A 21,804-nucleotide genomic window follows, 5' to 3' on the forward strand; every position below is an offset into this window, starting at 1 on the left:
TATATGTGGATGACATACTATTGATGGGAAATGATATAGAATTCTTGGAAAGTATAAAGGCCTATTTGAATAAGTGTTTTTCAATGAAGGACCTTGGAGAAGCTGCTTATATATTAGGCATCAAGATCTATAGAGATAGATCAAGACGCCTCATTGGTCTTTCACAGAGTACATACCTTGACAAGATATTGAAGAAGTTCAGTATGGATCAGTCCAAGAAGGGGTTCTTGCCTGTACTGCAAGGTGTGCAATTGAGCACGGCTCAATGCCCGACCACGGCAGAAGATATAGAAGAGATGAGTGTCATCCCCTATGCCTCGGCCATAGGGTCTATTATGTATGCCATGTTGTGTACCAGACCTGATGTAAACCTTGCCGTAAGTTTGGTAGGAAGGTACCAAAGTAATCCCGGCAAGGAACACTGGACAGCGGTCAAGAATATCCTAAAGTACCTGAAGAGGACTAAGGATATGTTTCTCGTTTATGGAGGTGACGAAGAGCTCGTCGTAAAGGGTTACGTCGACGCTAGCTTCGACACAGATCTGGATGACTCGAAGTCACAGACCGGATACGTGTATATTTTGAATGGAGGAGCAGTAAGCTGGTGCAGTTGCAAGCAAAGCGTCGTGGCGGGATCTACATGTGAAGCGGAGTACATGGCAGCCTCAGAGGCAGCACAGGAAGCAGTCTGGATGAAGGAGTTCATTACCGACATAGGGGTGATTCCCAATGCGTCGGGCCCAATGACTCTCTTCTGTGACAACACTGGAGCTATTGCCCTTGCGAAGGAGCCCAGGTTTCACAGGAAGACCAGGCATATCAAGCGTCGCTTCAACTCCATTCGTGAAAGTGTTCAAAATGGAGACATAGATATTTGTAAAGTACACACGGACCTGAATGTAGCAGATCCGTTGACTAAACCTCTCCCTAGGGCAAAACATGATCAACACCAGGACGCAATGGGTGTTCGATTCATCACAATGTAACTAGATTATTGACTCTAGTGCAAGTGGGAGACTGTTGGAAATATGCCCTAGAGGCAATAATAAATGGTTATTATTATATTTCTTTGTTCATGGTAATTGTCTATTGTTCATGCTATAATTGTATTGTCCGGAAATCGTAATACATGTGTGAATACATAGACCACAACGTGTCCCTAGTAAGCCTCTAGTTGACTAGCTCGTTGATCAACAGATAGTCATGGTTTCCTGACTATGGACATTGGATGTCATTGATAACGGGATCACATCATTAGGAGAATGATGTGATGGACAAGACCCAATCCTAAGCATAGCATAAAAGATCGTGTAGTTTCGTTTGCTAGAGCTTTTCCAATGTCAAGTATCTTTTCCTTAGACCATGAGATCGTGCAACTCCCGGATACCGTAGGAGTGCTTTGGGTGTGCCAAACGTCACAACGTAACTGGGTGACTATAAAGGTGCACTATGGGTATCTCCGAAAGTGTCTGTTGGGTTGGCACGGATCGAGACTGGGATTTGTCACTCCGTGTGACGGAGAGGTATCTCTAGGCCCACTCGGTAATGCATCATCATAATGAGCTCAATGTGACTAAGGCGTTAGTCATGGGATCATGCATTGCGGTACGAGTAAAGAGACTTGCCGGTAACGAGATTGAACAAGGTATTGGGATACCGACGATCGAATCTCGGGCAAGTAACATACCGATTGACAAAGGGAACTGCATACGGATTGATTGAATCCTCGACACCGTGGTTCATCCGATGAGATCATCGTGGAACATGTGGGAGCCAACATGGGTATCCAGATCCCGCTGTTGGTTATTGACCGGAGAGGCGTCTCGGTCATGTCTGCATGTCTCCCGAACCCGTAGGGTCTACACACTTAAGGTCCGGTGACGCTAGGGTTGTAGAGATATATGTATGCGGAAACCCGAAAGTTGTTCAGAGTCCCGGATGAGATCCCGGACGTCACGAGAGGTTCCGGAATGGTCCGGAGGTGAAGAATTATATATAGGAAGTCCAGTTTCGGCCACCGGGAAAGTTTCGGGGGTTACCGGTATTGTACCGGGACCACCGGAAGGGTCCCGGGGGTCCACCGGGTGGGGCCACCTATCCCGGAGGGCCCCGTGGGCTGAAAGTGGAAGGGAACCAGCCCCTAGTGGGCTGGGCGCCCCCCTTGGGCCTCCCCCCATGCGCCTAGGGTTGGGAACCCTAGGGGGGGAGCTTCCCCCTTGCCTTGGGGGGCAAGGCAACCCCTTCCTCCCTTGGCCGCCGCCCCCCCCCTTAGAGATCCCATCTCCCAGGGCTGGCGCACCCCCCCAGGGGCCTATATAAAGGGGGGGGGGAGGGAGGGCAGCAACCTACAACCTTGGGCGCCTCCCTCCTCCCCTGCAACACCTCTCTCTCTCTCGCAGAAGCTTGGCGAAGCCCTGCCGGAGAACCGCTACATCCACCACCACGCCGTCGTGCTGCTGGATCTCCATCAACCTCTCCTTCCCCCTTGCTGGATCAAGAAGGAGGAGACGTCGCTGCACCGTACGTGTGTTGAACGCGGAGGTGCCGTCCGTTCGGCACTCGGTCATCGGTGATTTGGATCACGGCGAGTACGACTCCGTCATCCACGTTCATTGGAACGCTTCCGCTCGCGATCTACAAGGGTATGTAGATGCACTCCTTTCCCCTCGTTGCTAGTAGACTCCATAGATTCATCTTGGTGAGCGTAGGAAAATTTTAAATTATGCTACGATTCCCAACACTGACTAGCTAATTGATGCATTCATTGTTTTGGTATGTACACATATTAATTAACACTTGTCTTTCTTCTTTTTTCTAGCCCTCCGGATCGAGCACAACTGCGGTAAAGTGACGAGGCCCGAAGAGAAAGTTGCGCTCGGATGAAAGGTTTGAGATCACAGCAATCGCGCGCGACGGCCAACCGATTGAACCCATCCGGACAAAGGATGCATTTGCTGCTCAGTGTGGGGTTCTAGTTAGGGACAAGATCCCGATCAGCATCCACCAATGGTATAAGCCTAAGAAGGAAGACCCTGAGGTGTCTTATGTCAATGATATGCAGAAAGATGATCTTTGGACTGAGCTGAAGACAAATTTCACCCTACCGCCAGAGGAGGATCCGGAGAAGCTAGTTAAAGAGCAATTAATCAAGTCTCATGCTCTTAAGAAGATGGCAGACCTATTCAGGAGGTGGAAGAATGAGCTGAAAACGTTTGTCGACAAAGAAGAGACACCAGAATTCATCGGCTGGTATGAGAAGATCAGAGATCACTGGCCCGCATTTGTGGCCCACAAGACATCAGAAAAGAGTAAGAAGATGTCAGCGACAAACAAGAAGAATGCTGCGAAGAAGAAGCTTCACCATCGCACGGGGTCAAGTGGCTACCTCAAAGCCCGGCCTAAGTGGGCCAAGGCTGAGAATGATCTGCTTGAAAAAGGGATCGAACCACAGGCAATGCACTGGACAGACCGTTGCCGGACTTGGTTCTTTGGGGCTGGCGGAACCTTGGACCCTGTACCAGGGAGGTGCGTTTGGACGAACGAGCTTTTGAGAATACCAGTCAAGAAGATTCAGCAATATATCGATGCAGCACAGGAAGGGACGTTCGTTCCAGACAGAGAGAACGACGAGCTCACAATGGCCCTCAGGAATCCTGAGCACCCTGGACGGACACGAGGCACGCCAGGCTCCGTTCCGTGGAAGGCTGGTTTTCCGAACGCAGGCGGTTACAAAAGCCAGGAGAGGAGGAAAAAAATGGAGCAGACCCAAATTCAGAAGCTGCACGAAAGGGTTCAAGCGCTAGAGGAACGAGACAGCAATCGACATGCCGAAACTACCCCCGAAGCTACCCCGCCATCTCAGCGGAGAAGCAGCGTGGCTTCCACCGAGCTGCTTCAGCTGGAGCATGTCTTGACGGCTCCTGCTAGCTACCCCGTGGATGCTATCACGGAGTCTCAACATTGCCACCTTATGGCGCAATGGCAGAACTTCAAAGTCAAGGCGGCTGTTGGCTCTGTTTTACCTCCTGAACCCGGCGCAACCTACCACTGCCGGCCGATTCCAGAAGGATGTTCTAGGGTGATGGTGGATGAAATAACGGAGGGATTTGAGGACCTCCAGCTTGACCACCCTACCGGTGAAGGGGAGACTCGGCTGGGTTTAGCTCTGAAGACTCCGTGCCTATGGCGGAAGGAGCTCATCAACCTTCCGAACTGGACGGCTCCGGCGAGTAAGGGCAGTCCGCCTCCTCCTCCGCCTCCTCCTCCGGCGAGTGATCAGGGCACTCAGCCTCCTTCTCCGGCGCGTGGCGGCACTCCGCCTCCTCCTCCGCCTCCTCCTCCAGCGAGTGATCAGGGCACTCAGCCTCCTTCTCCGGCGCGTGGCGGCACTCCGCCTCCTTCTCCGCCTGCGCCGGCGTGCCAGAGCAGCCAGCCTCCTCCTTCTCCGCCTCGTCAGCAAGGGCGGAAGAGACCCGCCGCCGCTGCGGCTGCTCCGGCGCGTCGTAGTCCTTCTCCTCCGCCTCGTAAGCAAGGAAAGAAGACAGCCGCAGCCGCTCCGTCTGCTCGCCGGCGTCTAGCAGTACAGCTGCCAGAGGCGGGAGGCAATACAGATTCGGTCCTTCTCTGAAGACTCGAGAGAAGTTACCATACGAGAGGACCGAGGAGGAAACCAGGAAGATCGTGCGAGCCGAAGTGACAAACTTCTTTGAAGGGGTGAAAGCAAAGAAACATCCACCTCCGGAGGAGAAGGTAGATCCGGTGAAAGCAAAGCGCACTCTGGCTGCCCTGACAAAACCACCAAAGTCTCCACCGAGAGGCAACTATGAGCGCATTCTTGCAAAGACATATGCCGAAGCGGAGCGGTCGGGAAGTACTGTTAGTGACCAAAGGTTAAAAGAACGACGAGCTGGGAAAAAAATTGCCCAGCTCGGTGAACAAGCGAACCAATCGCGCCCCCCACTCAAGGTGTCAAAAGACATCGTCGCTAATGATCCGAGGATGGTGGCCGGTTATAGCAATCTTGGAGATTACCTGCCCGACGATGTACATTATGAAATCATGGAGGTGGACGAACACAAATACCATTACGGGAAGCCTCTCGTCAAAGATGAAAGATCTCTAACAACGATGATGCGAAGATTACATGATTGGTACATGAAAACCTGCAGAGAGTCTGATGGGACGAGTACTTTGACGCTGAGAGTTAAACCGGAGCATGACCTCGTTGGAATTGAACTGCTGAATGTTCCATTTGAGGATTTCTTCCAGTTTTACAATCAAAAGGCCCTCGATAAAACAACGATCACTTGCTACTGTCTGTAAGTAGTACTACTTCTGTCATTAAGTCTCTCTATATAGGTCAGCTCTTTCATTGCATGTATTTATAATTATCCTCACTATATTATGCAGATTGAAGATCGTCGAATTGAAGAAAAGACAAATCGGTGATATTGGGTTCATTAACACAAATCTCATAGATGCATATACGGTTGAAAAACATCCCAAAGAAGCCGAGGCCAACTTGCTACGATCGTTGGTATTAAATCAAAACAAAGATATAATACTCTTTCCTTACAACTTCAAGTGAGTGTTACTGTCTTGTGCATATTCGGTTTCCCTTATTAGTCCAGGTTATGGTAATGTAATTGATGACTTATGCATGCATGCGCAGCTTCCACTATATTCTCCTAAAGATTAAGCTTGAGCAGGGAGTAGTAACCGTCTTAGACTCGAGACGAAAAGATCCCCAGGACTATGCGAACATGACTCAAATGCTCGAGAAGTAAGTTAAATCGATCATTATCCACCATATCAACAACTTTGTTCATTTCCTGATATCAAGTAATTGTTTTCTTTGTCTGGCAGGGTTTGGAGAAAATTCACCACAAAAGCTCCGGGACTGCCGAAGAAGCTGCAATTTAAACACCCGAAAGTAAGTACTATAGTAGCATGTTCCGCGCATCTCCTAGTGATTCAAGCGCTAGTTTCATCAATACCATTTAGCATGCTTGCTTATCAATTTGATTGACCTCTATTTCTTGTAAAGTGGTTGTGGCAGGAACCCGGGAATAATTACTGTGGATACTACGTTTGCGAGTCCATCCGCTACACGACCTGTGAGCGGGGCTACTCTGACGAACAATATGAAGTGCGTAAGCAATAATATTCACAATTTTATTTTATTACCATCATTTGTGTTGAGTTTCATTTATTCATATATATATGTATTGACCCCCTTCTTCAAATTAGATGTTTCGGAAGCGGGATGAACTCCTAGCACCAGATCGTATGCGAGCAATTCAAGAGGAATTGACGGCATTCTTCCTTGACCATGTGATCGCTGAAAACGGAGAATACTATGTGGACCCTGTGTTCTTACAATTTAATTAGGAGATTGTATTGTAAGAGATAATTATTGTATATATGTAGCCGGTAGTGTCGGATAGATATACGAGAACTTGTTGTTCGACCAATCTCTCGGAGAAGGAGAGGTGGTCGATATCACTTCTCTTTGTATGCATATGTTCATGACGATCTTCTGTTTCCTTCATTTGATTACTAGCTAGCGTGTCTAGTCCTCTCCATACGTATATAGTACGTAGCGTCGACCAAGCACGGAGATAAGAGAGGACACTTCTCTCTATTAATTAGCTAGCTAACACAATATATGAAACAACTAAATTAACCCCCAACCCCCCCCCCCCCCCCCCCCCTTAAAAAAAACAAAAACCCCAGCCCCTGAAATGCTGACGCGTGGATGCCTATTGGTCCCGGTTGGTGACATCAACCGGGACAAAAGGCCCTGCCTATTGGTCCCGGTTGGTGGCACCAACCGGGACCAAAGGCCCCCCTGCCTGGGCTGGCAGCAGCGGCCACGTGGAGGACCTTCTGTCCCGGTTCGTGTAAGAACCGGGACTAAAGGGTTAGGGCTTTAGTAACGACCCTTTAGTCCCGGTTCGAAAACCGGGACAAAAGGCCCTTACAAACCGGGGTAAAAGCCCCTTTTCCTACTAGCGTGTAATGTGTTGCTTTGTTGGTTGACAACTTGTTTCCTCTTGTTCCAGTATCAGAAGATGATGAATTAAGACATGTTGCAGTCTTTTACATGGGTAGATGAATAAGACCAGATAATATCCACACAATTGTCTTAATAAAGAACTATAACAATTAAATATTGATCAAGTAAAAAATAATTTCTGGACCAAAGTGCCATAATAATCGGGATATCTACTGCATTCTTAACTATTAACTTACCCATAGAAAATTTTGACCTTCTTTGTCTTTCTTGTAAGTGAGAATAACCATGTGCTGCTCGAGCTGTTGCTGGAGGTGGTGGCATCATCGGCTCTTTGGCGAGGTATTGGGGCAATATGTCATTCGGTGATGGTTACTATCATGGGTTCTTCGGCGAGGTATTGGGGCAATATGTCATTCGGTGATGGTTACTGTTATGGGCATGGGCTCTCGGGGCGCAATATACGCCGTCACCGGCACTCTTGGAGATGTCTTATTTGAGTCTGGCTGGTTCTGCTGTTCACTCGGTGATTCTTAGGCGCTATGGGTGCCTTGACCCAGCCTGAGGTGAAGACAGGGTGATGCTGTCTTGGTGTTGGTTGTGACGCGATCCTTGATCTTTGAGTCTTGCTACCTCCTTGCCATTTTGTGTCTTGAGGTTTGACTAGGCGAGTTGTTTTGTCGTTCCAGCTGTGGTGTTGCGTGTTGTATGCCGAAAGGCGTTGTATGGCCCGCTTGGCTCTTCTTCAATGATACTGGCGCACCCTTTCCATGGTGTATCCTTGAAAAAGAAAAGACACCCCCTCCGTTCCTAAATACATGACGCTTTGGCACTTCAAAAAACGTCATATATTTAGGAACACAGGGAGTAGTAAGAAAGCAGCTCCGAGAAAAGCACGTGAATCTACAGCAGCACAAAACACGACAATGGTTGAACCACGACGAAAGCCCAGCTCAAATGAGCATTGGATTTTATTTTATTTTTGCAACAAAAAGTTGTGCTCAACAGTGTTAGTAACCCTATAGTGGCCTTGCAGAATTCTGGAGGCCTGCCGTATCTGTGGCAGGAAGAAGCCAGTTCCCGAGGGTATTGTCGACGGTAAGCACAAGCACCAGGGTGTTACCCAGTTGATGAAGTTATAGAGGAACGAGCAGCCTGTTGCTGAAGAAAGAGCTGGGTCTTCGTGTGCTCAACTCCTGCTGGGTCAATTGGTTGCAGATGTAGCTTCTGCTAATCATACAAGTTAGAATACGCCGGAGGCCCTCCCTCAGTATATGCTCTATTTTTCATTGATGCACCTATGACAAGACAGTCTTGCCATCAAACAAGTATTGCCTATGTTTATGACTCTGCTGATCATGCATGCATACATGTACATGCAGGTCTTCTGAAAAATCTGCAGTTCAGGTAGCTAGCGAGAGGATAGCTTGACGAGATTCACAACACAAGTTACTCCTGCCGCAAGCCTTTCACGGCCGCGTTCACCTCTTGAATGTCCTCGGTGCTAGGACTAGAACCTGTTTTGTGAAACAGAGAGGTGAGAGAAAAGTGTGTGGCACAGATAGATCAACATACGAAAAAGGAAGAGATCCAGAGGAAAATGACGTTGGAACCCACCCTTACCCGGTGCTAAACGCTTCCGGTCTCTAAGAAAATTGACATTCCGAACATTTTGGCCCACCATGGCCTCAACCTTTTTCCTTTTCATAACCTTCATTTTCTGGTGCAATTTCGGTATTGCCTTCACAATAGCTGCATGTTCAGGACAGTTGAATAGGCATACATTCTGAACCAAACCAGAGATAACTGAGCAAAACTAGTACTTCTCGAGTAGTAATCTAGCAGCACTATCCAGACAAAATTTTGAGACAGGGAAGAAAATTGACACCCTTCACTAATCATCTCAACTGGTGAGTATCCAAATAAATAATTCAACAAAGTGAAAGTTCTGATTATTTTGAGAAAAAAATAACTATCTAATCGTCTTATTTAATGGATGTAAGCTTGTGATATTCAGAAAGCAAAATAAACCAAAACCTTGGCATGCCATCAATGTTGAAGTCAAAACTACAACCTGAGAGTACTAATACAATATTGGTGAGCAAAAAAAGCGTAATTTGGATATGCAGAACAAAGCTGCTGAACCTTGGAAGTTTACATCTAATTGTGCATAATTTTCTTTGCTTTTTTCCCTTTGCTTGAGGTATTCATTACTGAATCTATTGGCATACCTTCAATATTATCCTGAATAGATTTGTCTTCATACAACTTCAGTACTTCAGTGATAGAGGAATTAAGGCTACTCTTGTATGTAGCTTGCCTTTCCAAAGAAGTAATTTCTCTTTGAAGTTCTTCAGATTCCGTGTTAGCCTAATTAAACAACGCCAGAGTTTGTTAGATTAAGTGTAGATATCATTATCAAGCTAATTCTTTGTGAGTAAGGTACTTACATCTGCCAGTTTTTTTCTCAAAAAATTAAGTTCTGCATCCAGTTCCGAATCAGAATTCCCATCTTTATGCAATACCATTGAAGAAGAATTATCCTGATGAAAAATAATAATATAATTATACTGATTTACGTGCCTACTGCTTTTTGAAAATGCAGGTTGTAAAGTAAATATAAATAATGCATGGTTTCAGTGAACCAAATGTGTGTAAAGCCGTAAACGTATGATTTACTGAGTACCTTATTGCAAACAAGCTTTGGGGCCAGTTCTTTTGGGGTTATGGCTGGCTGCGGAAATAAGCTACCCTCTCACTAGCTTATTCAAGAAGCCCAACCAATTTATTTATTTATTTTAGAAGCCTACTAAGTAATGGTTAACTAATAGGCTTCTAAAATAAAATTTTAGGTGGGGCTTCTAAAATAAGCTGGGGAAGGGCCAGCTTATTTCCACAGCCAGCCATAAGCCCCCCAAAAAATGGCCCTTGACCTTAAGCTTAATTAAATGTTTCACACTGATTCCATTTACTAGACATAAGAACTGAACTGCGGATGGTTATGACTTAGTCACTTAGTTAATATTAAACTTCTGTTTCCCTATAAACAGTTTAGTAAAATTTTGTAATTGATGTTGAGTAAATCTATATTTGCCTGTTAGGGCATCTGAAATTGAAATCTAAGTGGAATATCTTCGACAGAGATGGATAGAAAACAGAATTACATTAATATATGCTAAGCATATAACAGAAAAAAGTATCCTATTTCAATACAACGACCTACAAATTAATGATGTGCATTAGTCGGGCAATTTGAAATAAGATACAATAAGAAATGTTCAGATATATTTTTTCCTGAGAATCAGAAGGTCTTGCTGATATTAATATTTATTATATTACTTCCTAGTTGACATAGCGTACACCATTGGCACTTAGAAAAACTGCAATTGAATAATGTCAGGAGCTAAGACATAGATAAATTAAAGCTCAAGCTTTCATAGTTGAGACAAAGCCTGAAAGTCAGAAATGATGGAATGCTAATCAATATAGAGTAGAGACCAGAACTCAAATTCTCTAATTAGCTTACAAAGTAGTTCAAGCTTGACTGGTATTAACTGTGCATAACTTTTATCTTGAAAGGTTTCCTTGTCAATTGCTGAGTAAACTGAATTAAATACTTTTCACAAAAGGGTGAATCAGTATAAGATAGGGCATCAGTTTCTACATTATGAACCCCCAGGACAAAAAGTATCTGAAGCAATAATCTATAGTGAATCATGAATTGTGTGGATCAAAGTGTTGTGTGGGTCAAATTGGCAATTCTGGATTGAAAATAATAATAATTACTTTGAGATAAGAGACATACATCTTCAGGCGCCACAAATCCTTCAGGTACAGTTAAACATTTCCGAAGGCAATACATCTCCCAATTGTTCATTCTTTTGTTCAATACATCCGTTACCAAGTTGCAAATTGCATTTACTCCCTAAGACAAAAATCATCACGAAGTTCACATTTCAGAAGTTTCCAGCAGAAGTTTTGACCCAAAAAAATACAGAACATTTAATCATATGTGTTACAAAAGGCCTTTAGCAAAAGAGAGAACTCAATGGCATATAAATATTACATAAGAAAAATAAATCAGGTTTTAAATATCTTAAAGCATGCTATAGGTAAATCCAGATGAATTATAGCCTTATAGGTCGAACCTAAGTTATTATGAGAATTTTCTAACTGTCTCAAACTTCCATTCGGTAATCATTTTACATTCATAATTATAATGCCTTATATCAAATGTGTTACAAAGAATATCTCATTCCTGGCACAATGAAGTACCAAGACACAGTTTGCAGCAGAAGAATTAATATCCATTTGCTACAGAAAGGGATCACCAAACATGCAAATATAAGAGCCATATACCCCCTACACATGAAAGACACATCTACTTAGGCAGTTAAGGCAACATCGCTGCATCAATTTCCTTTGGAATGGTATACTCCAACATAATAAACCTATCAATACATGGCAGATACAGTTTAGTTTCCTCCACTGTGGAAGTACAAGGAAAACAAACTCATCTTGACCTGAGTGATAGCAAGTTGAGATCAAACACACTTGATCTATTAGCACTTGGGCATATTTATACAGGTTACAGAGAGGCACTTGGCCACGATGCCAGTCGTGGGCTAGCCACGATCAGGAGAGGAGGAACATGCGTGTTGACTAGGAAAACTACACACATACACTGGCCGTATACTGCAGTCAGTATTCTAACAGTGAGCAAGCCACTGAGGCCGTTTAGTTCAGATTCAAACCTAACAATTTCCCTGTGTAATCACTGAGTAGATGACGTAACATTATTAGCATGTAAAAAGTAACTACTCTGGCCAGGTGACCATTGAATCTGGTAGTGCCCTGAATGCTCCAAAATTCCAAAGGATGGTTCAGTTATATTGGATCCTGATGTTGGAAAAAACCTACCCGTTCCAGCTCCTCGGCCTTATTGGTCGCTGTGGCGGCGCCGACGGCCGCGGGGGCGCCTTCCCTGTAGAATGACAGCGAAGGGGCAAAGTTAACAAAACCAGTAGGCAGCAAAGGGGGGAAAGTGAGCTGGTGTTACGGAGAGGGATCCGAGGCATAACTGGAGGCAGTACTCGAAAGCCTGGAAGCGGACATCGTCGACCATGTTGAGGACCTCATTGATGAAGATCTGAGGGCTCAGCCCCAGCGCCGCCTCCACCATCGAGGTCTCGTCCTCCCCTTCCATACCTCCTGCCACCCACACATGAATCAAGAAGAAACAAAGGTAAACCCCAGGTACAGGAGGAATTTCACTAATTGCTATTAAGTTCGTTGGAGTTTGGTTATAACTACAAAGTTGATTTTTTCTTGACAAAACATGACAAGGGACTAGATTGTGAGAGATAATTAGTGCTAGGGAAAAAGAAGATTCCCATATACACAGGTCGTATACACGTACATGCCTGGTGATCGGCCATAGCTACCTACATCGCTCCACGCCTCCACCCAAACAGCAGCCGCACCTCATCAGGTGGCGCCTCTTCAACCCTAGGCGATCAACTCATCATCCGTTGTGGCGCCAGCAAGTCAGGTCACCAGCAAATCCTCATGTTGAGGCGAACGTTCGTAGTACTCTCTCGATTTAAGTAGTACTCTCGTCCGTAGCAGCATGCTAGCATGATGAATCTAATCTGCTTAGAATATTTTGTTAGGATGCAAAATAGTCCACAGGCCATAGCTAGTGTATTCTTCCAGCAAGTAATTATAGGATTTGGATTCATGCAACATCTTGCGTACGTATGCATGCCCTTGGAAGATTACAGCTAAAAAAAGCAACGACTGGACATGCTGAATATTTTTTTTAGAAGACCGGACATGTTGAATATTAGTATGAAGGCGACTGAGTTGGAGGACAAGAATATTTGCGCCTCTACTAGCAGAAAGAAAGGAAGTACGACGTCTCGCGCTGGGTGGCTGAAAGAGCAACAATCCTTGTTGAACATGCACCTAAAATAAGAGAGTGAACAATGAGAACAAATGGCAAGAAGAACAGATTGTAATGAAAAATAAATAACAATTGCCAACAGTAAGAAATGTACCACATCCATAACAAATTGTGGTACTGTTGTAGGTAGTCCTGCACCTTAGGCTCTTCGGTTGTTACAAGATTCATATGACGACTTCTTATATGCCTTAGCAGCAGGCCACATGCTGACTAAAATTTCACCATGGAATTCCTTAACTACAATTCCCATAAGATGCCTAAAACATTATGTTCTTTTGGCATCAGGAAAAACATTGTTCACTGCATTTTTCTAACCCCTTGCAAGCATCTGTGCATATAGCCAACACAGGAAGATCACCTATTGGCTTCTTTAGTTGTCTCATGAACCAAGTCCAGTTTTCTTCTGTTTCAGCATTGAAAAAACTAAAAGCTACAAGAGACATCCAATTATGTCCATCTAAAGTTGTAACCGCAGCGAGGTGCCCATTCCACTTGCCATTCAAATGAGCCGGGTCTATACTTATGTATGATCTACACCCATTCAAAAATCCATCCATGCAACGCTTAAATGCAATGCACAACTTGTCAAAAAACATATTGCCGTTATAATTGGCTTTTTAGATTAGTTGAGTTTATACTTAGTAGCGATCTCTACAACACTTCCTGGTGATCTCAACTCAACTTCAGCTTTGAAGTTATGAAGCAATCAAAAGCTCTCTTCCCAGCTCCCATATAGATCAACAATAGCTCATTGCCGACCTTTAAACACAGTGTGATATGTAATCGTGGCATTATAGTCGCTCTAAAGCTTCTTTTGTAGGGAGATGGCACTTATATTTGATCTATATGGGAGCTGAGAAGAGAGCTTTTTCGATTGCTTCATAACTTCAAAGCTGAAATTGAGTTGAGATCACCAGGAAGTGTTGTAGAGAGAAGAGCACCACAAGTATAAACTCGACTCATCTAAAAAACCAATTATAGACGATAATATGCTTTGTCACAAGTTGTTCATTGCATTTAAGCCTTGCATAGATAGATTTTTGAATGGGTGTAGATCATACATAAGTATAGACTCGACTCATTTGAATGGCAAGTGGAATTGGCATCTCGCTGCGGTTACAGCTTTAGATGGACATAATTGGATGTTTCATGTAGCTTTTGGTTTTTTTAATGCTGAAACAGAAGAAATTTGGACTTGGTTCATGAGACAAACAAGAAGGCAATAGGTGATTTTCCTGTGTTAGCTGTATGCACAGATGCTTCAAGGGGTTGGAAAAAATGCAGTGAAGAATGTTTTTCTTGATGCCAAGCAAAGAGAATGTTTTACGGCACCTTATGGGAAATGCAGTTAAGAAATTCCGTGGTGAAAACTTTTCCCCCATGTGGCCAGCTGCTAAGGCACATAAGAAGTCGACATAGGATTATCATATGAACCTTGTAATAACCGAAGAGCCTAAGGTGCATGACTACCTACAACAGTACCACAATTTGTTATGGATAAGGTACATTTCTTACTGTTGTCAATTGTTTATTTATTTTCCATCACAAGCTATTTTTCTTGCCATTTGATCTCATTGTCCACTCTCTTAATTTAGGTGCACGTTCAACAAGGATATCAAGGTGGACTACATACACAATAATCTTGCATAATGTTTTAATAGTTGGGTCAGGGAGATAAAGGATTTGCCAATCATCCAACTTTGTAACAAGCTGAGAGAGATGGTTATGGAGCTCTTTAGGAAGAGGAGAAGGATTGGAGAGTGTTTGAAAGGTAAAAATTCTGCCAGGCCTCATTAAACAATTAAACGATAGGACTAGAGGATTAGGCCATCTCTAAAGGGATTGGGGTCCAAGGTCACTGATACAGAGAAAGATCCCACTATAAGGCATGTAGTCAAAGGTACTTGCACACGAATGTACTTGCATGGAGTGGCAACATAAAAACAAGCCATGTCCATATGCATTAGTTGTTCTAACTGCACCGTCTAATGTCAAACTGGAGGACTTTTGTACAATTACTACTCCATGAAAAAATTCAGGGCTGCATATCAAGGGGAAATAGAACCACTCAGAGAGAAGACTCAGTGGCTGCAGTGGATCCAGGTTTTGTTCTGCAAGCAACACTACCAAAGCAGGTGCAGGAAGGCATAGGAACCTAAGGATAAAGGCTGCTCTTGAGGGGGTTCAGGTAATAAACCTAAGGTAGGTTGAAAGAACATATGCAAAAAATGCCATGAACTTGGGCATAGGGAAGCTGGATGTCCTTACAATGGGGCAAAGAAGAGGTGCAATCACTTATCCAACTTCTGCAAAATATGTATGTCCTTTCAACCTTGTGCAAATAAGTGTGTGGTTGATGTGATAGGAAAACTAGTAAAAATGAGGCTCCATGGGAAGCTCCAAGTAGTCCTCACCTGTCACAAGAAGGTACATTACCTACTTGCTTTCTTATTTCAATGTTTTATGATATAATTTCTTTTTCCAAGGAAGCTCCAAGCATTATCCCCTGGGCCGGTTACAAGGAGCCAAACTGGAATGTCCCCTGCGAAGACTCCATCCAAATCTCCCGCAAAGTCAATGACAAAACCTCCCAAAAAGCTCACGCCGGAGAGGAAGAAACTCAATCTGTGATATTTGTTTCATTCATTGGAGAGAGTTATTTTGTGATGCTATCATTTGGAACTTCTTTTCTATTAGGTTTGTGGAATTTGAAGTTATTTTTCTAATAGTTATGTGAGATGTGAACTCACCTCAACAAGTAGATGGTAAAGCATAAACTACTTATTATGTCTTTTTCTCAATGCAACACTCGGGATGACACTTGAAACTAGTACAATTTTGTCATTTTGAGATATTCATCATGTGTTTGAATAATTATTGTGTGTGATCTGTGTGTATGTGGGCATCTTCTTCTTTTCCCCCAGCACTGATCATCTCTCATAATCTAGTCCCTGGTTAATGTTTTGTCAAGAAAAAGTCAACTAATAAAACTCCAACGAACTAATAACATAGTCAAATTCCTCCAGGTTCAGTTAAGCGTCGATGACTGGCAAGAGCGCAAAGTGCAGGTAACAACAGTGTGGGGCAGGAGCAAAACCAAACCTCCTCCTCTGGAGCCTGCTTGTTGGGCCCGAAGATTTATCTCAGGTTTTCGAATGCCTCCTCCAGGTGTAAGTTCTCCTGCAGCAGAGAGGGGGCAGCAAGAGCTTCACAAACAGAGTAGCAAGAGCAGCACGGACTCCAAATCGAACCGAATCGAGAGGGATAGAAGGGGGACCTTGTTGACGGGCGCCATCGCGTGGACGCTAGGGTCGGAGCGGACGAGCGGGAGCGAGCTCTCTCCTCACGCGGAAGAGCGGCGTCGGCCAGAGAAAGGAAGCAATGGCCGCCGCCTCCTCCACTCCTGGCGCGCGAGCGACCGGGGAGAAGCGGCCGGCCTCCTTCGCGTGACGACGGCGCGGATCCTGAAGCTCCGTGGCGGATCTGGCCGCCGCCTGACCTGCTGCTGTGGGGGAGAGGGCCGAGCCCGGAGCGAGGTCGCCGGTATGTGGGGACGGCGGCGGCGGCGGCGATGTGGGACTCGGGAGACGAAGGAGGGTGGAGAGGAAGAAATAGAGCGGGGTTGGGCTGGGCTGGGGTTGGCTGGTTCGGCGGGTCTCCTCATTTTTCATTTGAATCTTTGGAGGGCCAAAAGGGGACCTCCGACTGGGCCGACCCATGACCGCCAGCGAACGTCTGTAGCTCCAAAAAAATTTGACATTGCGGGGAATAGATCCAGAGATCTCGTGCTGCCGACCACGAGCCACAACCAGTTGAGCTAGCGAGATTTTCTGATTAGCCAGTAGCATCAACCTTTAAGAACCAATAGGCAGCGCAGATCCGAATTATTTTCGGAACTTCAAAAGCATAATTTGTGAATTTTTTTAACAAACTGATATTTTTTTCGAAATCATGAATTCTTTTCTGAAGATGGGAAGATTTTTCCAAATTCCAAATGAAAATTGTGCAAACGCGAACATTTTTAAAACTCCCCACCAAAATTTGAAAACATGAACACTTTTTTGAAAGTTTTGAATTTTTTCTAAGAGGGGACATATTTTGAAACACAAAAAATGAAAATAAGAACATTTTTTAAAATTTATGAACTATTTTATAAAATGGGAACTTTTTTGAAATCCTGAACATTTTTTGAAAAGTTGTGAAATTTTTGAGCAGAAACATTCTGATCATTTTTTGAAAAAACACAAACAATTCCTTTTAATACGCGAACATTATTAGTATTTATGAACAAAATTTGAAAACACAACCTTTTTTGAATTTTGATCGATATTTAGAAGCAAGAATAATTTTTAAAATATCTGATTTTTTTAAAATAAAATAGCATTGAAACATATAAAAACAAATAGTACATGAACAATTTTTAAAAATGCGAACATTTTTTGAATTTATGAACTAAATTTGAAAACATATCATTTTTTGAATTTGGACCATTTTTTTAAACAAGAATTTGTTAAATTTTAGAACATTTTTTAAAGACGTGAACAAAATTTGAACTTTCTGAACTTTTATGAATTTCTGAAATTTACAACACTTTATGAAAAACGAACAAATTATGGAAAAGGCAAACATGTCTTGAATTTTTTCAAACATTTTTTGAACAAGAAAACGAAAATGAATGAAAATAAGATATGAATGAAAATAATAAAGGAGTAAGAAAAAACATCAAAATGAAAAGAAAAAAGAAACAGAAAAAAAAAGAAAAAAACAAGAAAAAGAAAGAAAACACGGTTCTGAATCTTCTAGAAGGTTCCCAATCTGAAATAGACCGGCTGGAAACCCGTGGAACATTCCCAAAACCGAGAAAGGTTTACGTGCAGTCATGGGCCGGCCCTGATCGCTCGAATCGCTCTGCCTGTGCGTTGCGGGGACAATTTGCCGCAGCTTGCGGCAAATAGGAAATTCCCGCCAAAAGAGCAATTTTCCCTCACTAGGACAGCTGGTCCACTGAGCAAGAGATGGAGCCGTAATGCCAGGGATCAGACGGCCAGAAACTAATTGGTCATGAAAACGAACAGCCACAAATGCTAAGGGTGTCAGGGTGTGAGAGGGTTGGGATTAGACATAGTTCTACCGTCCCAGATAAATGAGAACATGAAAACGCATGTTGTCACGCCCGCACATCTCCAGACAATATTGATAGAAAATTGTAAAGAATTGTCCACACTAATAATTATACTTGAGATGCATGGTAGCATTTGAACCATTTGAATTATGTAACACCGATGTGATGGTAAGGTATATTTCTTTAGAAAAAAGACAAACCTCCAAGTTTATCTTTGTTACCGGCTCTAAATATTTTTCTAATGTGTAAAAATCCCACCAGTTATTAACAAAAGCTCATTGGTGCATTGAACTACATTTAGGACCCATTTGGTTTACATGAATTTTGTAGGAATTCTAAAGTATAGGAATTTTGTAGGAAAAATCCTTTGAAACTCTTTGGTTTGTACGGATGGACTCATATTTCTATGTAGGATAGAAACCAATCCTCCACATTTCAAAAAAATATATTAGTCTAGACTCAATTGAAAATTTATATCCTATGCATCAAATGACATCTATTTCATTATAGGAATTAAGATACATGTCATCTCACTTTCGGAATTACAGGAAATAATAACACGGCAATAAGCGGAAATTTAAATTCATCATTTGACACTTCGGTGTGATGCACATTTGTTGTGATCTCCCTACATAATCCTTTTTCGACCTCCATTGCATGTTACAACAATATCTTCTTGACATGATAAAATTAGGGCATCTTCAACGTTGACCCACAAATTTGCTCCCGCACGCGTTCGCGGGCTCGAATGCGGGAGGCGGCCATCCAAAGCTATTCACATATGTTCAGTTACATTTTAAATGAAATTCAACAAAAATGAACAAATTTGATTTAAACTCAAACAAACCAGACATTTTTTTACATTAAATTGCTTTTCATCTAGACCGGAGCAACTTTATATTTAGACATTTTTCTACAAGACTGGACTCTAAACCTAGACTAAAATGATCGCCGGCGCCCGTTCCCCATCTACGGCCGGCCATGAGCCCCGGAAAATGAACCCCCGCCCCCTCTGCAGCCCCAGTTGGGGGCGCCTCTTTTTGTCCCAGTTGCAACTCCACTCCCAACATGCAATTGGGGGAGCCGTTTTTATGTGTCCTAGTTGCAAGTCCACGCACGACACACAACTGCGGCCCACCCATTTTTGTCTTAGTTACAAGTTCAACTACACCCCTGACATGCAATTTGGGGGTCTATTTTTTTGTCCCAGTTGCAAGTCCATCCTTGATATGTAACTGGGGTTATCACCAATTTTTAGCATAGTTGCAAATCCACCCTCGACACGCAATTGGAGAGGAGGGCCTGACCCCTTTTTGTCCCACTCGCAACTCCACCCTCGATGCACAACTGAGTCCGACCCATTATTGTCCCTATTGCAAGTCCACCCCCGAGACACAACTGGGTCCGACCCCTTTTTTATCCGACTTGCGAGTCCACCCACAACAAACAATTGCATGTGCATAACGAGACTGCAATTAGGGACGGAAGAAGGATTGTCGGTAAGTTGCATGTCCACATTAAAAAAATCATGTTCTTCACTCTTTTTCATTTTCATATTTTTAGTAAGTCATGAATGATTTTTTAAAATTATGAACTGTTTTGAAAATCATGATTTTTCAAATTCTTTTTTTTAAATAATGAAGTTTTTCCAAATTCATCGGCAATTTTAATTTTAACAACTTTTTTGTATTCGCTATTTTTTTGAATTCAAGATTTTTTAAAAAAAATAATATTTCCTTTCTAATTTCACGTACTTTTTCCAAATTGGGCAATAGATGCTCTATTTCATCTCAAGTAAATAGGGCTTGGGCTTCAATGCTACCAGCCTATCGAAGCGGGGTACTTGAACGTTTTTCTTGTTCGCTAGACAACAACAAAGCCCAACCAATAACAACAACAACCACAACTAAAAAACGACAGGCCCAAGTTATGTGACATATACACATAGACTAGTAGAATGCCCGTGCGTTGCCACAGGCTATGGATATATTTTTTGTCGGTTGCATATATAAATAATGCATGTATAGAAATGATAGCCCATAACAATGGAGAAGTAATTGAAATCCACTTCACTTACGATGTAAGTTGATACAAAAATCTAATAGAACAATGTATACACAGAGAGCAATGATCCAAATAATTATCTATTACAAACTACGATCTACTTAATGCGTTTAAGATATTTTCATATAGTGTGAGGAATGATCTCTTCATCTTCATTTGACTGGTACAATGTGAGTCGCATCCTGATTTTAGTGAGCTATAAATTGTAGACTACCAATAGACCACTTGGTTTATATTTTGTCGAAAGATGACTTGTTAGGCTATGTGTCATTTATGTCACCACATAGCAGTTGCTCCTTTCTCCTTTTCTTGAAGGAAGAAAAAGAAGCCACTCCTCTCACTCACGCACTGCACAACCTCCTCCTCTCTTTCTCCATGGCCAGCAAGCCACCAGGAGTCGCCGCATCTCATCTCTCCGCCATGACGTCGTCGCTGCCATATCTCCCCGGCATCTTCCCTTGATGCCATGGTGAAGCCCGCACCCTCCTTTCCCCACCACCTCCCCTACCTTCCACGGTGACATCCACCCAGTCCTCTCCCCATCATGGTGTCGTTTCGCAACGCCTGCCTCTAGTCAGGTGGTATGCTTTGACTGCGTGCTCTTCGTGGGCATTCGTATCTTGACTCTGCTCAATGGGTTTTTTGACTGGCTTACCTTCTGCGGGCGTTCATCTCTCGGCTCTCCTTAGTTGTAAAATTTTGCCTTGCTGCCCTTTGGCTCGCATTACACTCTTCATTATATTTATTTCTAGTTGCTCTTCGGCGTGCATTCATGTCCTCTCTCTACTCGGGTGTTAGCCTATCTTGTCGTGCTTTATCACGGTTCCACCTTTGTTGATTTTTTCTGGTGTAAGACTTGCATTGGAAGCAATATGTTCATCACCACTTGGTGTTCCTTGATGTGTTGTAAGGTTTTATGCATGGCGAAGACCCAGATTTGAAGCAATATGCCCAACACAGGGTTAGATCGAACGAATTTAAATCAATAGAGAACCATACTCCATTGGAAAAAAACCATGTGAAAGGGTGATACGATTTGATGATTCTACATGCTCTCTTGGCTCCAATTCTATGAGGGTACTGGTTGTGGGATGCCTTGTAGCTAATTTGGTGGATGGTTCACATATGGACATGCCAGATAACGGTACCGCACAAACTGTTAAGATTATTGCAAGCTCAAAAACAAACTGTAATTATGTCTACACAGTTTGATAGAAAATACCGTACTATTTTCTCCTTATAAGCAAATGTCCCATGGATAATGATTAAGGACCTTTGAACCTTCTCATAATAAACATAGAAAAATTGTTACTGCCTGAAATGGTGGTAGCACTAACTATTTTTGTTTGTCCATTCATAATAAACATAGAAAATACTTGGAAAGAATTTTATCAGTTACTTGTTAAATCAACAACGCATAGAGTGAAAAAAAATAATGCATAGAGTGGAAAAATCAGCCAAGGCACTCACATCACCAAATTAGGAAGTGGAACAAAAAAGAAATATACACATAAGGACATAGCAAAGACTTGTGTAAGTGGCTATGTGAAATATGCAAGTCATATGGGGTAATTTACAGCAACAATAGAAGCCAAGTTTTCAGAAGAAAGATGGATACCGATTCAAGCAGGTATTGTT

At 43.1% G+C, this 21,804-nt stretch overlaps 1 protein-coding gene across 3 annotated transcripts; it reads right to left on the reverse strand.

Moving 5' to 3' along the window:
* Positions 1–7,945: 7,945 nt before the first annotated feature.
* LOC109764759 (protein MIS12 homolog) lies at positions 7,946–16,620 on the reverse strand. Of its 3 annotated transcripts, XM_040395074.1 has the most exons (10): positions 16,258–16,610; positions 16,083–16,160; positions 12,435–12,982; positions 12,097–12,226; positions 11,936–11,999; positions 10,821–10,940; positions 9,466–9,558; positions 9,247–9,385; positions 8,633–8,767; positions 7,946–8,532 (listed from the first exon to the last, which is right to left on the reverse strand). In XM_040395074.1, exons 4-10 carry the CDS (start codon positions 12,219–12,221, stop codon positions 8,465–8,467), a joined length of 744 nt encoding a protein of 247 aa, XP_040251008.1. In that variant the 5' UTR covers positions 12,222–12,226; positions 12,435–12,982; positions 16,083–16,160; positions 16,258–16,610; the 3' UTR covers positions 7,946–8,464. The 3 variants fall into 3 exon arrangements, with proteins under 3 accessions (XP_040251008.1, XP_020179133.1, XP_020179131.1); XM_020323544.3 differs by lacking the exon at positions 12,435–12,982 and having other exon boundaries at positions 8,639–8,767; positions 16,258–16,620; XM_020323542.2 differs by lacking the exon at positions 12,435–12,982.
* Between the last annotated feature and the right edge of the window lie 5,184 nt (positions 16,621–21,804).

This window comes from Aegilops tauschii, chromosome 7 (genome assembly GCF_002575655.3).
Source record: "Aegilops tauschii subsp. strangulata cultivar AL8/78 chromosome 7, Aet v6.0, whole genome shotgun sequence".
Taxonomy (NCBI): Eukaryota; Viridiplantae; Streptophyta; class Magnoliopsida; order Poales; family Poaceae; genus Aegilops; species Aegilops tauschii.

Excerpts from the sequence above, each read along its gene's own strand:
- LOC109764759 (XM_020323542.2), bottom strand. The coding sequence starts at position 12,221 with ATGGAAGGGGAGGACGAGACCTCGATGGTGGAGGCGGCGCTGGGGCTG. Across the intron at positions 10,941-11,935 it reads AGGCCGAGGAGCTGGAACGG|GGAGTAAATGCAATTTGCAA; the intron begins GTAGGTTTTTTC and ends TTTTTGTCTTAG. Across the intron at positions 8,533-8,632 it reads GCGTTTAGCACCGGGTAAGG|GTTCTAGTCCTAGCACCGAG; the intron begins GTGGGTTCCAAC and ends TTCACAAAACAG.